The sequence below is a fragment of the Esox lucius genome, chromosome 21, assembly GCF_011004845.1.
Source record: "Esox lucius isolate fEsoLuc1 chromosome 21, fEsoLuc1.pri, whole genome shotgun sequence".
Classification (NCBI taxonomy): domain Eukaryota; kingdom Metazoa; phylum Chordata; class Actinopteri; order Esociformes; family Esocidae; genus Esox; species Esox lucius.
Window position 1 is genome coordinate 16,146,588 of NC_047589.1, and position 14,418 is coordinate 16,161,005.

Below are 14,418 nucleotides of genomic sequence, written 5' to 3' on the forward strand. Positions count from 1 at the left end.
GGAGCCCCAACTAAGTATTAAGTGCTGTACATGCTCATACTTTTCATGTTCATACTTTTCAGTTGGCCAACATTTCTAAAAATCTTTTTTTTGTATTGGTCTTAAGTAATATTCCAATTTTTGGAGATACTGAATTTGGGATTTTCATTAGTTGTCAGTTATCATCATCAAAATTAAAAGAAATAAACATTTGAAATATATCAGTCTCTGTGTAATGAATGAATATAATATACAAGTTTCACTTTTTGAATGGAATTACTGAAATATATCAACTTTTTGATGATATTCAAATTTTATGACCAGCACCTGTATATTGGGTGTACTTCTCGCGCCCGATTTGGGATTGGGACAAAATGCAATGGCCATTGGGAGAAAAAGGTGGGCATTATTGCACAATACTCTACTACACCACTGACCCCTCCCCGTTTTAAAACTGAGTGTTTGAGCTATAACTGAACGCAGCACCGCCTGCTGGCATGTCAGTGGTGGGCAGGATTATGTCAAGTTGGGTATCTTTCGCCATAAACAAGGAGAAATGTACACATCCTTGATAATAAAACGACTTCTAACGGGGCAACGAAAGAAAACCGGTGCGGTGAGTAAGCCTAACACACGTTTGTGCCGTTTTATTCTTATTTGCTATTAAACAAATCATAAGTCGTATCTGCGGTATCGTTTTAGCAAGCTAACTAGCTAGATAGCACAGCCAAGTCAGAGCCGGTTGATCAGCTGGCTGACCGACCGCTGACTAAATCAAAAGAATGCTTGATGTTGTTTCGGCATGGATAATATGAGATTTAATTTGCAAGTGGACTACCTAATTGAAACTGAAACTCGGTTACTCTGTTTTCAAATAAAATCTTTACTTCAATTGGTACATGAACTAGCCATTGACGCAGTTAAGGTAATGTTACCGCTACTAGTTTTGACGAATTGTGAACAGAACTGGTGGTTTACAACTCACTAACGTCCTTAATCACGAGTTAGTCATTACACTAGTCAACACATTTAGGCAAAATAACATTTGCAGCTTAACATGGGTTCTGATATTTCTCTCTTGAAACAAAGTAAATAGCCCAAATGCTTGTAATGTGTAACTCTTATGATGTAAAATGAACAATATCTATTTGTGTGGGTGTGTTAATTGTTTCTGTGATTTAATAAAATACTGTACTTTTACTAGGTTATTTATGTTGGACCTAACTAGGAAGACATCTATTCTGCCGCAGCTATACAATTCACATGGGATTTTAACGTATCACATTTATTTTATGCATTGTATTTTAGATATTGAAGACCAGACTAGATACACAGCAACTCACCTTACCAGGCCCAGCTAGTCCTCTCATTAGCCAAAGTGTTTTCCAAATTCCTACATATCCCCTTTATAATGTGCTACGTTTGATCAGGTTTCTGGTCAAAAGAAGTGCACAGAAAAACTTGCTCTTTGGGACTAACCCATTGACTGGCAGGGAGCTTTGTCAAATTGTTAAGCAATCAATACATTTCCGGGCTGTAGGAAAGCATTGTTAAGGTAAATGCAACCGTTATAATTTGATCAAGCACACTACTCATCCTTGATAGACCCTCCAATGCATTTTGCTCAACCACAGATGTATCAATTATAAATAGCTTCAAACTTAATGAATTATTTATTTGCCCCTTGGTTGAAAACCGTTGACCTCATTCAGGGAATATTACTGTATTCACGGACATGATAAATCTACACTGCTTTTTTATGATCATCAATTAAAATATCAGCGGATAAGATGCAATAGTTGTAAGTAATTATTACGTATGAGGTTTTATTTTCTGTATCTTCAACTCTTTTCTTTCCAGCTTGCTGAGTCCTTGAGAGATAATAATGGCCCTGTCTGTATACATCTGCTCCCTCTATGCTAACCTATGCTACCCTACCAGGCTGTGCTGTGAGAGAAAGAGTTTAGTGAGTGAAGTGGGTGAAGAAGGTTGGAGTGGGGCAGTTGATCGCCCAGCCAGATGGCCTCACCCTTCGTCCCTGTAGCTGTCCCCATCATGGACCGGACCATTCCCGGGGCCAATGGGAAGCCAAGGCGGGGGCCGCAGAGGACGTCCTCACTAAACAGTGTTTCAGAGTCCTCCGCAAGGGGCCCAGGGGATGAAACCCCGGGGTCCAGAGGGGGCAGAATTGGAGGGGCCCGTTCGCAGAGCTCAGAGAGAGACTGCAGCTTCACCTCTCCAGCCTCCCAGTGTCAGAGTCCAGTGACTCGGGCCAGGCTGAACGGCCTGGGGCAGGACCCCTCAGTAGAGTACTCCAGCTACCCCTGGACGAACGTCAAGGAATCCACGCCGGCACCTATGGGGCACTCAGAGTGGGAGGAGCGGCCCATCACCCCCACCGTGTTGGGCTACGAGGTCATGGAGGAGCGGGCAAAGTTTACGGTGAGAGAAAAAGACTCATAGTGTGGCCAGGACCAGCAGGAAGCCTGTGGCCAACTTATGTCTTCCATATTTTCGACCGTTGTTCTGACTTAGCAAGTTGTTCGAAATATCTTTCCATTAAATGTTGATGACAGAAATCATTCTAAATGTTATTAGATTTCCCTGCTTTAGTACAAGCTTTTTAGGCTGCCTTTACATTGATTCATTAATGTCGGTCACCGCTGAGTCCCCGGCTTCAGTCAGAACACAATGATTACATGTTGACGATTAAGGTGATATAGGTCGCTGGTAAAAATAAATTTGGCCAAGAAGCACTTAGAAAAATCGCGAGTGGTTTCCGTACACATCCATCAGTCTCTCCTAATGACCTCAGCAGATCACACGCCCCTCCCCTTCTGCAGTCAGGTTGGCAGAGTGCTGCCACTTGGGGTGGATGGCTGGCGTTAATCTTGTCCTGCTGATTCAAAAGCAGGAACAGACCAGGGCTTCTAATCTCATCGACATAAACAAAGAAAGGGGGCTGACTATAGACTAGACACAGTCTGCAGTATGGCTGACTATCTAGAGGTCGGCCGATCGATCTGGTAGCCTATTGGGTAGAAACCTCAGGTTGTGGCCACATCAAAAACATATTTATTATGTCAGGGTTTTTATTAGAATCAGGGGTGCAAAACTAAGGTTGAAATAATAACCTACAGGGAATCAGAAACTATCGTAACTTGCTTGCTGGATTTAACGTTTAGGCAGGTCTTATCTTACAGCCAAAATAGGTTTCTAGAATATTAAAATATCCAGGTTGAATACATGTGCATAATTTGATTAAACTAGAATGGAGTGCTATTTTAAGCCAGAGAGCTCAGATGTATGTGTTTACAACTCCATCTTCTAAGGCTTGGTTAGAGGTCTGAGTGAGTGTGAAACAGTGACCCAGGCATTACAGTAACATTGACATGGACTGATATTAAACCAGCATAGCTGGGAATTGGAAGCCAAGGAAATGGAGAGTAGAGTCTTGCTCAATGAAGTTACATGTGCATTTGTGTTCAAAGCATATTTACAAATGTAAAAATATATACATTTTTATAAAAACAGTGTTACATTACTAACCCCTCTGTAATTGTGCTTACTGTAGCGCATTAAAATTTTAAGAGCTGTTGTCCTCAAGTGCCAATATTTAATAGAAATGAACTGTAACATAAACCCCAATTCATTTTTTTTTATTTCCCCCTTGGGCCTGAACTGAGGCAGAACCTTCAGAGATGTAGGCCTCCACGAACGGGGCCCTGCTCTAACTGAATGGGAATTGCTATCATGGGGACACAAAGGTTAGATGTTAACGGGACTGCCTTCTTCCTGATGCAGGTTTATAAGGTCCTTGTGAGGAAGACTCAGGAGGAGAGTTGGGTGGTGTTTAGAAGATACGCTGACTTCTCCAGGCTCAACGACAAGGTCAGTTCTCATCACTGTCTTTGGGACTGCTCTGAGCCTTGTGGGAGGAAGGGCTTGTCGGCCTAATGCATTAGAAATGAGTATCCAGCTTTTTAACTTCACTTAAGACACCGTCTGGGTGAGGTGGTGTGTTGTATTCAGCAGTGTGGGGTGAGACAATGTGTTGTATTCAGTCGGATGGGGAGATGCACTGCATGATTTTTAGCTCCAAAAACAGTTGCTTCCTCTCATTTGCACAGTCCACGCCACTGACTTTGGTATGAGGAGGTAAACAGTTGGTTATATTCAGTATTCTGGGAAATAGTGTTGGAGAAACAGTGAGATGTATTTTCTCCTGCAGGCAGAGACACTGTTATATAGTGGGAGAGACTTAGTGTTATGTTCAGAGCTGTGGTAGAGATGGTGTGTTCAATTCCGTGCTGTGGGAGCAGACCTTTGTGTCAGAGAACACTACGGTAGGGATTTCCCTCTGTTCCCCTCGGCAAAAGCTTGTGTTCCCCAAACAACAACAGCAACAGCGGTAACTTAACCTAGCCGGCCACAGGCCCTCAACTAGTCGAACCAGTCTGACTGACGGGATGTCGAAGTGCAATTTCATCAAAATCGAAGTTGTATTGCTGAAAGGATTCATATGAAACCTGTTTTTTCTTCCTATCTAGGCCATTCTATAGCCCTTCAGCTCTGTAACAGTCTACCTACACATGTCAGGAGGCAGCTTATAGTTCATAAAAAAAGGGGAGCGGGGAACATGTTTTATTGCTTCATTTGCTTGATGTTTCGTTGTACTGTACTGCACTGTACCTTATGGGGTGTTAGCATGGCAAATGCATTCCTTTAAAGGATGTTGTATGATTAATGTGATTTATTATTAAAGAGCAGGTTCTGCTACTAAACAGTGGCCTGAGCAGAACTACAGGAGGAAGACCAGCACCAGAGGGTGTGGTACACCATTCCTGTGGTCTTTTTTCCCCCCTCTCAGTAGTTGAGAAGTCTGGTGAACGGTGTTCCATGTCTTGTGGAATTCTACGTTGGATGAATACTGTTTCAAGTGGCAGAGTTTTGCACAGGTGTTTTTTTTTTTTTAAAGGTCAACAACCATCCCTCCCTTTTCTATAAAGCAAACAGGTTTTGTTTGGCGTTCAGCCCAGAACAAACGTGATGTTGGGTTTGTCTGGATGGGATCCTGTTTTTACTGCCTTCAATATGCCTAACCCGTTACTACATGTGTCTGGGTGTTTCTGGGCATGTGTGTCTGTGACAGACATTAGATGTGTTGGTTTTCCTCGGCCCAACCTGTGCACTGTCTCTCTGTGTGTCTGTTTCAGCTGAGGGAGATGTTCCCAGGGTTCAGACTGTCTCTTCCTCCAAAGCGCTGGTTCAAAGACAACTATAATTCTGACTTCCTGGAGGACAGACAGCTGGGCTTGCAGGCCTTCCTTCAGAACCTGGTGGCGCACAAAGACATCGCCAACTGGTGTGTGTGTGTGTGTGTGTGTGTGTGTGTGTGTGTGTGTGTGTGTGTGTGTGCGCGCGCACATTTCTGTGCCATTACCAGTACAGATGTTTTGACCTTCTGAATAATGTTAATGTAGGCCTTTTCAATGTGGTCGTTTTTCTGTCGACCTCGCACACATACACACCATTGGTAAGTAGTGTTATCAGTGCTAATGAAAGTAAACACACTCACACTCTGTGGTTACTGGCTGCTGATTGACTTGCTGGTTGACCGTGACCATATGTACCTGGCCATTTATTCTGTCATAATAGTTACTGTATATAAGGTTAGAATCGTACATTACACAGTAGATCTTAAAACATTGTCATACTTACTGTCTTACTCAGTAGTATTTTGTGTGTTGCCAAAAAGGGAAATGTAACACTATGGTGATATTTAGCATTTCCCTGTTGTTTGGGGTTGGTTTCAGGGTTTCGATTAGGTTTTTGAGGGTTAGGGTTTGGGTCCCCAGAAGCACGATAAATCATGGTTTTTGCATGTTTAATTAGGTACAAAGTAGGTCAGCTGTCCAGAGGAGACTGTGAATAAGCCCTTTATGGTTGAATTAGTGCAAAGAAAGTAATACAGCAGGACACCAATAAGAAGAGACTTGCTTGGGCCAAGAAACATGAGAAATGACCAGTTTTAGTATATTATTTTATTCAATTAGACCAGTGGAACTCTGTCCTTTGGTCTGATGACTCCAAATTTGAGGTTTTTGGTTCCAACCCCTGCATCTTTGTGAAACGCTGAGTGGGTGAACGGATGATCTTCACTTTTGTGGTTACCACTGTGAAGCATGGAAGAGGAGGTGTGATGGTGTGGGGGTGCTTTGTTGCTGACACTGACTGTGATTTATTTAGATTAAGGAAAACTGAACAAGCGTGGCTACCACAGGATTCTGAAGCGATACTCAATCCCATCTGGTTTACACTGTGTGACAATCATGTTCTTCAGCAAGACAATGACCCAGAACACACCTCCAGGCTATGTAAGGGATATTTGACCAAGAAGGAGAGTGATATCGCTACGTCTAATGAGCTGGCTTCCACAATCACCTGACCTCAACCCAGTTGAGATGGTTTGGAATGAGTTTGACTGCAGAGTAAACGTAAAGCAGCCAACATATGCTCAGCATATGTGAGAACTCCTTCCAGACTGTTGGAAAAGCATTACAGGTGATTCTCGTCAATCAACCAAATGTATTTTATAAAGCCCTACATCAGCAGTTGTCACAAAGTGCTTTTACAGATAGCCAGCCTGAAACCCCAAAGAGCAAGCAACGGCAGAATTGATGCACATTGGCTGGGAAAAACTCCCTAGTCTTAAATTAGGAAGAAACAGAGAAATAAACCAGACTGATGTTTGCCCAATCATTTTCTGGCCGTGTCGGGTGAAGATACGAGTACAAGTTATTTTGGGCCTCATCAATGTTTTGCATGTTCAGATGGACACAAACAAAAATGCTTGTGGTTTGTGTCCAGAGTGTTCAAATAGAATCCAAGACCGCTGCATAATCAGGTGGACAAGGACAGAGACACTCAGGTGGGCAGTGGCAGCATGAATCACCAGGCAGCAACATGATCTGCAACACAATCAGGAGGACTTTGGACTAGGACAGGTACCAGTATTTCGGGGCCAGGTAGTCCCGAGACGTGGTCCATGGGCTTGTGTCCTTCTAAGGTTAGACAGGACACCAGGGTAGTTATAGAGAGCATTTTTTGGATTCAAAAGCATGTTTTGGATTCAAAAGGATACATGAGCATATGTTTAGGACTGACCCTTGTCCCCCGCCACAAACTAATGCAACATAAACTATTAGGGTTCAAGATAGGACAGTCTGAACCAGCTTGGTTGATTTTTATTTTTTATTTATTTGCTCTATCATCATTGGGTCTGGAAAAGCTTGACAGAAATCTTTGGGTTGTCTGAGATATTATATTAGGGCTTTTAAATGTCCATTGTGGTGCAAGTGAGTTAGTTGTAACGGGTAACGTAATAAGATGGTGGTACATAGTTCAAGGATTATGAGGGTAAACTGTTAGATCCATGATATGTATGCCTAAGGACAAGACTGTGAGAGGAATGATGTGCAGGTCCAGAGAAATGTTGGACAAAACCCACTAAGTCAACTATATGGATTCAACAGTGTTTTGGGGAGGGTCATTGGACTTTTACATGTGAATATAGATGTTGCCAAAAATTGAATATTATCTGCCATGGCTGGCTAGCTGCCTGACCTGCACCCTATCTCATGGTGAGGCTACATGTGCTATTTCAAAGTTTTGATGTCTTCACTATTATTCTACAATGTGGAAAAACGAAATGCCCTTGAATGAGTAGGTGTGTTCAAACTTTAGGCTGGTACTGTACGTAGCATTACTCTATAGTATTCTGTTTTTAGTACGGATAGTTAAGTAATTGTTGGTAACTCTTCTTCCATGTGTCTTTATGTCTTTAACAGCGTAGCAGTCAGAGAGTTCCTGTGTCTGGATGATCCACCAGGCCCCTTTGACAGTCTGGAAGAGAGTCGGGTAGGACTCATCTTTTCTCACTAGCATGTGACTTTTCTCACTAGCATGTGACTTTATAAAGCCTATTGTGAAGTCCCGTTGTCCCCAACCCGGAGCTTTCTCGACAAACAGAATTTCACGTTTTCAATAAAGGCAGTCTGTGATGAGATTTCCTCTTTTGATGTGAACAGGGTGACCATCCACTGTAATTCTTCCTCCACCAATAAAACGCTGTAGGAGATCGAGATTCATGCTAACCTAAGTTTATTTAGACCCAAACAAGACCGGTTAATACCAGTTTCTACAGGGGCGTTTGTTTGTGGCCCATATTGCTGGCAGTGATTTGGAACAGGCATTGGTGTTGTCTTTCTGTAATGTGACAGTGTTGCCTACATATCCCTTAGCATAACTGTCATTTAAATAGCTTTCACAGTATTTGGTTTGTGGTGCCAGCAAATGCAATGCCAGTGTATACCTTCATTAGCATAACTGTTTGATTATTCTTCCCTCTTTATCTCTATCTTTGTTCTTTTTTTTGGTACTGTTAAAGAAAAGAAAATGTAAGTCTAAAACTGTCTTTAACCCCAAGCCTAAAAAAAAATTGTGTTCTTAAATGTAGCTTGAAATATTGTATTCTAGGGCTGCACGTACAAGGTATTTCCTATATTGGCGCTGCTATACATCCTAGTATTTAAGCCCCTTCACTGGATAAAAGCTGCAGTCTGTTTGACCAGAACTAAGGTGCCACGCAATGCAGTTTGAAGTCTCCATCTCTTGACCTTCCCCACCAGGCGTTCTGTGAGACTCTGGAGGAAAGTAACTACCGACTGCAGAAGGAGCTGCTTGAGAAGCAGAGACAGATCAGTTCCCTGAAGAAGAGGCTAGAGGAGAAGGACCACCACATCCACCTGTTGGAGAAACGCATAAGGTACTGAACATGCACACATACACACTTTATGTATTATAAAGGGTCAGACAATGGAGTTTCAGAGTAAGATGATGTTTCTTTACATTAACTCCCTTACTTTGAAACCCTCTGGTCCAGGCAGATTGGTCCAGGCTGATTGGTCCAGGCCAGAGGGTGTAGTTAGTCCTGCGTTCTCTGCACTGATACCGGTGCAAAACAGATGGGCGTCTTGGAGGAAAATATAGTTTTGACTTCTAGACTGTAGTCGTTTGCCGGTTAGCCCTGACCTGCAAGGTCAATATCACCTTGTTCTACTATCCTTGTGTTTTGTGGCGAATGCACTAGCTCACAGGTTTACTGCAAGCATGCTATTGTGTGGCATAGCTTATTGTGTGTGTGTGTGTGTTCTACAGTGGGGAGTGTCTGACCCCAGAGAGTCCATGTGATCGGTCGGCTCAGGGCAGTGAGAGCAGCATAGAGGTAGACGTGGAGTTGTCAACTGCCGAGACTGACCAGGAAGTAATAGCAGAGGAGAACGGGTAAGGCACACTCAGAAACAGGCTACACTGTAACAATATACACTAGCCAGCATAAATCAATGCTCAGTTGACATGATTGCTGCTGTTCATTCAAAGACGTTATTCAAAACCATTACCGTATAGAAGGAGTCCCAGGCTTAACATAACAGATGTTTTGACTTAAATAGGGACATATCCAGAGGTCTTTTTGTACAATTTTCAAGCTTCCCTCAGTCCGCTTGCAATCTTTTGAAAACCCTCTTTCTGAAGATTCTGAACATCATGCCGCCTCCTCCGCTTGTCAAAATTGGCAAGAAGACATTGTCCTTTTGCAGTAACGGCCGTTACAATCTCTCCGTTTAAACTCCCATAAGTCCCTTTAGCTGGAGGGTTTCTTTAAACCAGGATTGGTCCTACTGTTCTACCCTCCCCCAAGCGCATTCACTTACGGATAGATCCACAAATTAACTTAAAAGCCTCGGTGAATATAACAACCCCCTGAGTCTCGTGACTTAATTTTCCTAATGCTTTGGGCGCAGGGATAGTCGCTAGCTAGGGATGCAGGACAGAGTGCAGAGTAGCAATCCTCCATCACATCAAGCACATGAAGCTGTACATTGTCCAGTGATGAATGCCAAAGCCTTAAAGGGGTTCTGAATTGAATACTGGGGGGGATGGGGGGGTGTGTGCGTGAGGGGTCATTGCAATCTGATAGAGCGACCTTGACTGACAAGGGGAATAACTACATTTTGTAGATATTAAATATTTTAGACATGAACTTGAATCTTTCCCTGCGTCTGTCTTCTGGCTATCTAGGCTGGCAGTACAGTAAACAATATTACTAATGTCCCCTTTAAGGATTGCAAAACGGCTACGTTTCGGGGTTTTAAGAGGAATGACATCAGGTGGGGCACCCCCTACGCCTACACTAATAGGATTGGAGAGATCTTGATCCCAGACCAGCCTGGACATTTTATTTAATTGAGTTAACATATAGTAAAAATGAGGAAGGAATGGGCCTTGAACCACAAAGACAGTCAGAATGGTTTTGTCATAAAATGGATAGGTCATTGCAAGTCCAGGCAATGAGGAAATACTAGATGCATGGTTGGCAATGACAGGGTCGTTTTTGTCTAATGACTCTTGAACCGCCTGTTCCTCCATGTTATGTGATTTCACAACCCTATCTGTATATTCCCTCCAGATGAATAAATGACACTTGTATTTATTATATATGTGTAGTCCTTTCCTCCCAAATGCTTCCACGCCCACGTTTTACCCTGGTTCTTTTTATCTCCATTTCTTCTGCACGTTCTGTCGCTGTGTAGTTTGGGCCTCTGTTAGTGTTTTTACTGGAAAAGTGTATAAGGCAACTCTCTGCCCCTTTGTTTGGTGTGATAATGCTGTCCAGTATCATATTCCCTATTCCCTGACATCCCTGTGGAGAAACCGGTCCATCTTTATCCCTGACCAGTTCCACACCGTTCTTCGTGCCGTGGTACCGTTCTTGGTACGGTGGCGTGGTTTGTCTACCTATCCGTTAGGAATGTTAGTGCCAAACACTTCAAGGTGCACTTCCACGCTCCCTCCTCCAGATGGCAGCACCAAACCCAGTTCACAGGCTGTGTCCTGCCAGGGCCTTCATAGCTGGTTCACAGGTGATCGTCAGGGGCTGTGTTCAATCATCCACTAACAGCCTCTCTCTTCAGTAGGTGTGAACCCGACCCGGGTGTCCGTCTGTCAGGCTGTTGGTGTGCTCCGGCCAGCTCTACGCCGGTCATCCAGGTCACCCAGGACTGCGACGCTCAGCTGCAGCACTGATCCATCCGCTATATGCTCCTCTCTCCCCACTTCTTCATTCACTTATTTCATTTTTTCTTTTTTTACGGTGAGAAGAGTCCTTAGACTAAACTAGTGTCCCAATGGATGCCTGAAGACGGTAGTCCACCTCAGACTGTGTAGCCCGACCACATAGGATCAGTGCACGCACACACACATGCAATTAAACTTCAACTGTATCTAGTACTGTAGTTCATTAGTGTTCTGGGGTCTGCTGCTTCTGCACCTTGTTCATACAACGTGCTGGTTGTGCTCTTATAGCCAAAGAGAGGGTGTTTGAACAAGCGCCTGTATCCCCATAAGGGCCCGGTCGAAACCATGGCTTTAAGACCGAAAACCCATGGAGGGGAGTGTCCACCTCCGACCTTGAAGCCACTTGGATGACATTGTCGTTCAACCCGATGAACCCTATGACAATCCACGGGGGAGTGGAACCACCCCAGCATCACAGCGCCGCCATGTGGGCTCATTATCAGGTGTGGCTACAGAAGACGACTCAGGACAGCGGCTTGGGATGAGCTGCGCGCAGAAAGACTGGGAAAGGGGAGTTCTGCAGGTCGCCGTGTTGGTACGGACAAACGTCTTCTTACAAAGACCAAGACTGTTATGTTGGCGTTCGTATACCTGGTCGAACACCTGCGTCTTGTATGGTGTCCACTAGAGTGGTCCTTTTGCTCATTGCTTGCACTGCCCTCCTGTATCTCCACAGACGTGGACCACGAGTAATACATCAGTTACACAAGTCATGCGTTTGTGGGTCATTTTGTCAGGTGACAGTTGATCATGACCCGCTTTGTTCAGCCTCATTGGTTGGGGGGGGGTTCATTTGAAGCTTTTTGATGTCATGCATTGCTTGCACTACTCGATCATCTCTGAGGGGGTCAGAAACCGTCAACCTTGACATGTCAAGTCTTCAGGCTCGGATGAAAGGACACCCTGGGCGTCCGGACACCTCTGGTTTTAAAGTACGTTTCACTAAAGTGCTATGTTTTCATCATGTGCATCCCACATTATATGAAACCACTATTTAATGGGCAATATTGTTAACCTAATTTCTACATTAAGATATGTTTTGCCGTCAATATGTGACCAGAAGATTTGTTACTGTTGAAACCAGTCATTGCGGTCATATCAAGGCATATCTGTAGGTTGCTCTGCTACTCACCTTTAAAAGGGCAGGTTTGTAATACAGTAAGATTGTTTTAATAAAAATAACTTTAGTGAGGTGAACAATGTATCCACTGATTGATAAACATATGGAAACGTAGGCTGTTGTTGTTAAGCTGAATGACCCTGGCCCGCTTAGAATGATTCTCTTTTAACGCTTACCTCATCACTGCCTGGTAAGTGTGGATATTCCATGCCTATAACTGCGATGACATTATATTCTATGGTTTCCACTTGTGAATTTCACTTTGTTTCTGTGAATGTGTGTAGACAAAATGTCATACTTGATCATTGTAAGCCATACTATGAACACTAGTTGTTGTTGGATGTAGACAAACGTCCTCAAAAGATATACTTAGTCACATTTTAGTGTATTACTAAAATGTACAACATTTCACTAAATGTCATATGTTGATGTTTTGTTTCTTAATATGTGCAAAGAGCTTTCATAGACATAGCTTTAGCTCCTTGCTCTCTTGCAGAGTTTATGTTTGGGACATGGCCAGCAGTGGCTGTATGATGCACTTTATATATGGCATGGGATTATGTTAAATAGGCTAGCGGAGCCTCCATTTTATTATGGTGAGTTCAAAGCAGTGTGCCTTCTCAGTCTTTTCCACAGAAATAATGAGCTTCTAGTGGCCAAATGGCTGTTTTAACATGAGCAGTGTGATTCAGGGGTTCACCATTTTAACATACTTAACATTTAGGCCTCCGGACTACCTTGGCTGATTCCCCCTGAGCACATCCTGAATTGTCATCAGGAGGGATCAGTCAATTGTGTGAAAGATTATTGACTACTTCAAAATGAATTGCCCGTTCAATCACAGATGCCGTTAATGGGAAATGTGTTGTCTATTCTCTGTGGTCTTCTAATACATGCAGCATAGTTTTCCATACTTTGTTGTTGAACATTTGCTCAATGATCAAATCACACTGGTGTATTCTCTTAAAACAAATGTGTGCCTTGAGTCCCTCTTGCTTACGATATTTCTTTAGTTCACTTTTATCTCCATAGATACTAGTATGAAATGTGAAAATAAAACTGTTCACTATTGTTTTGGCAATGGAAATGGTTTTAAAGGACTGTTCTAAGTTCTATGCACCATTGATACACCTTTATGCTACAAAATTATTAGAATGTTGGTTAGACATTATCAAACCTCCATAAATTCTTGTAAGTTAAACATTTTCTCTGATTTGTTCTAAAACCTGCAATTTAGTGTTCCTGTCTCTTTTTAAATGCTTTTCTGTTTTATTATTTTTATACAAATGTATCTGGTATGTGAGAAAATGGCATGTGGGTTGTGAACCTACGCGTACTGTGGCTGACCTTAACACATTCAGCCAACCGGTTTTTGTTCAGAAGAAAAACTGTATGCAGCCACAGTCCTTTCATGTGTGATGTTTTCAAAATAAATAAAAAAATCCCCACCTAAACCCCAATTATACCATGGATTTCTACCAATCAGCATTCATTTTTAAACTACATTATAATAGTAGTGTTTCGCCCACCTAAAATGAACTGGGACAGCGGTATGATTTGCGATCAGTTTGTGATGCTGGTCATGGCATACCAACTATGACTGCAGTTCATCGGAGGATGTTGCCAAGACTCAGTGCCAACTTTAAGGGGAGGGGATGGCGTAAAGAGTTGCCTTGCCAAGTCGCCCATCTGTGAGTTCATGTGACACTTCGGGCGCCTGAAATCTAAAACGTGGTGGTTAGCTCTAGAAGAACTCAAAGTGTGTTGGTTTCATAGAGATGGAAAGAAGTCTCATGTATGTACCATTTTATAACATCTGTTACAGCATTGGAAGTGCCATCTCTATGTTGAAGGTCACTGTAATTGTTAAAGTTGTGTTCACATGACCAACCAGGTCATCAGGAGGGATGAGTCAGTGAAGACAGAAGTCCCACCCATTTGACTACATTAAAATGTCAGATTCCTTCAGTAGCAATGCCATCGACTGTCCTAATCAAAGACCTGTCCCTGACATCAATTTTTATCCAAGGACCATTCTAATCTGGTATTGCCCAAAATACTGACTCCAATAATGATGGTTGTGTCTTCATACTAAACTTCATACTAAAAATCTTTGGCTACAT

The 14,418-nt window shown here is 42.9% G+C and overlaps 1 protein-coding gene across 4 annotated transcripts; it reads left to right on the top strand.

Moving 5' to 3' along the window:
* Positions 1 to 391: 391 nt before the first annotated feature.
* On the top strand, positions 392 to 13,755 carry snx16 (sorting nexin 16). Of its 4 annotated transcripts, none has more exons than XM_010885650.4 (8): positions 392 to 595; positions 1,921 to 2,421; positions 3,784 to 3,870; positions 5,196 to 5,344; positions 7,830 to 7,899; positions 8,670 to 8,806; positions 9,199 to 9,324; positions 11,016 to 13,755. In XM_010885650.4, exons 2-8 carry the CDS (start codon positions 1,999 to 2,001, stop codon positions 11,122 to 11,124), a joined length of 1,101 nt encoding a protein of 366 aa, XP_010883952.2. In that variant the 5' UTR covers positions 392 to 595; positions 1,921 to 1,998; the 3' UTR covers positions 11,125 to 13,755. The 4 variants fall into 4 exon arrangements, with proteins under 4 accessions (XP_010883952.2, XP_019897125.2, XP_010883950.2 ...); XM_020041566.2 differs by having other exon boundaries at positions 393 to 595; positions 1,840 to 2,421; positions 11,013 to 13,755; XM_010885648.3 differs by having other exon boundaries at positions 393 to 595; positions 11,013 to 13,755.
* The last annotated feature ends 663 nt before the right edge of the window (positions 13,756 to 14,418 follow it).

Coding starts and splice junctions, on each gene's coding strand:
- snx16 (XM_020041566.2), top strand. CDS start 1,999: ATGGCCTCACCCTTCGTCCCTGTAGCTGTCCCCATCATGGACCGGACC. Junction 7,900..8,669: donor ACAGTCTGGAAGAGAGTCGG/GTAGGACTCATC, acceptor CTTCCCCACCAG/GCGTTCTGTGAGACTCTGGA. Junction 9,325..11,012: donor GTAATAGCAGAGGAGAACGG/GTAAGGCACACT, acceptor CTCTCTCTTCAG/TAGGTGTGAACCCGACCCGG.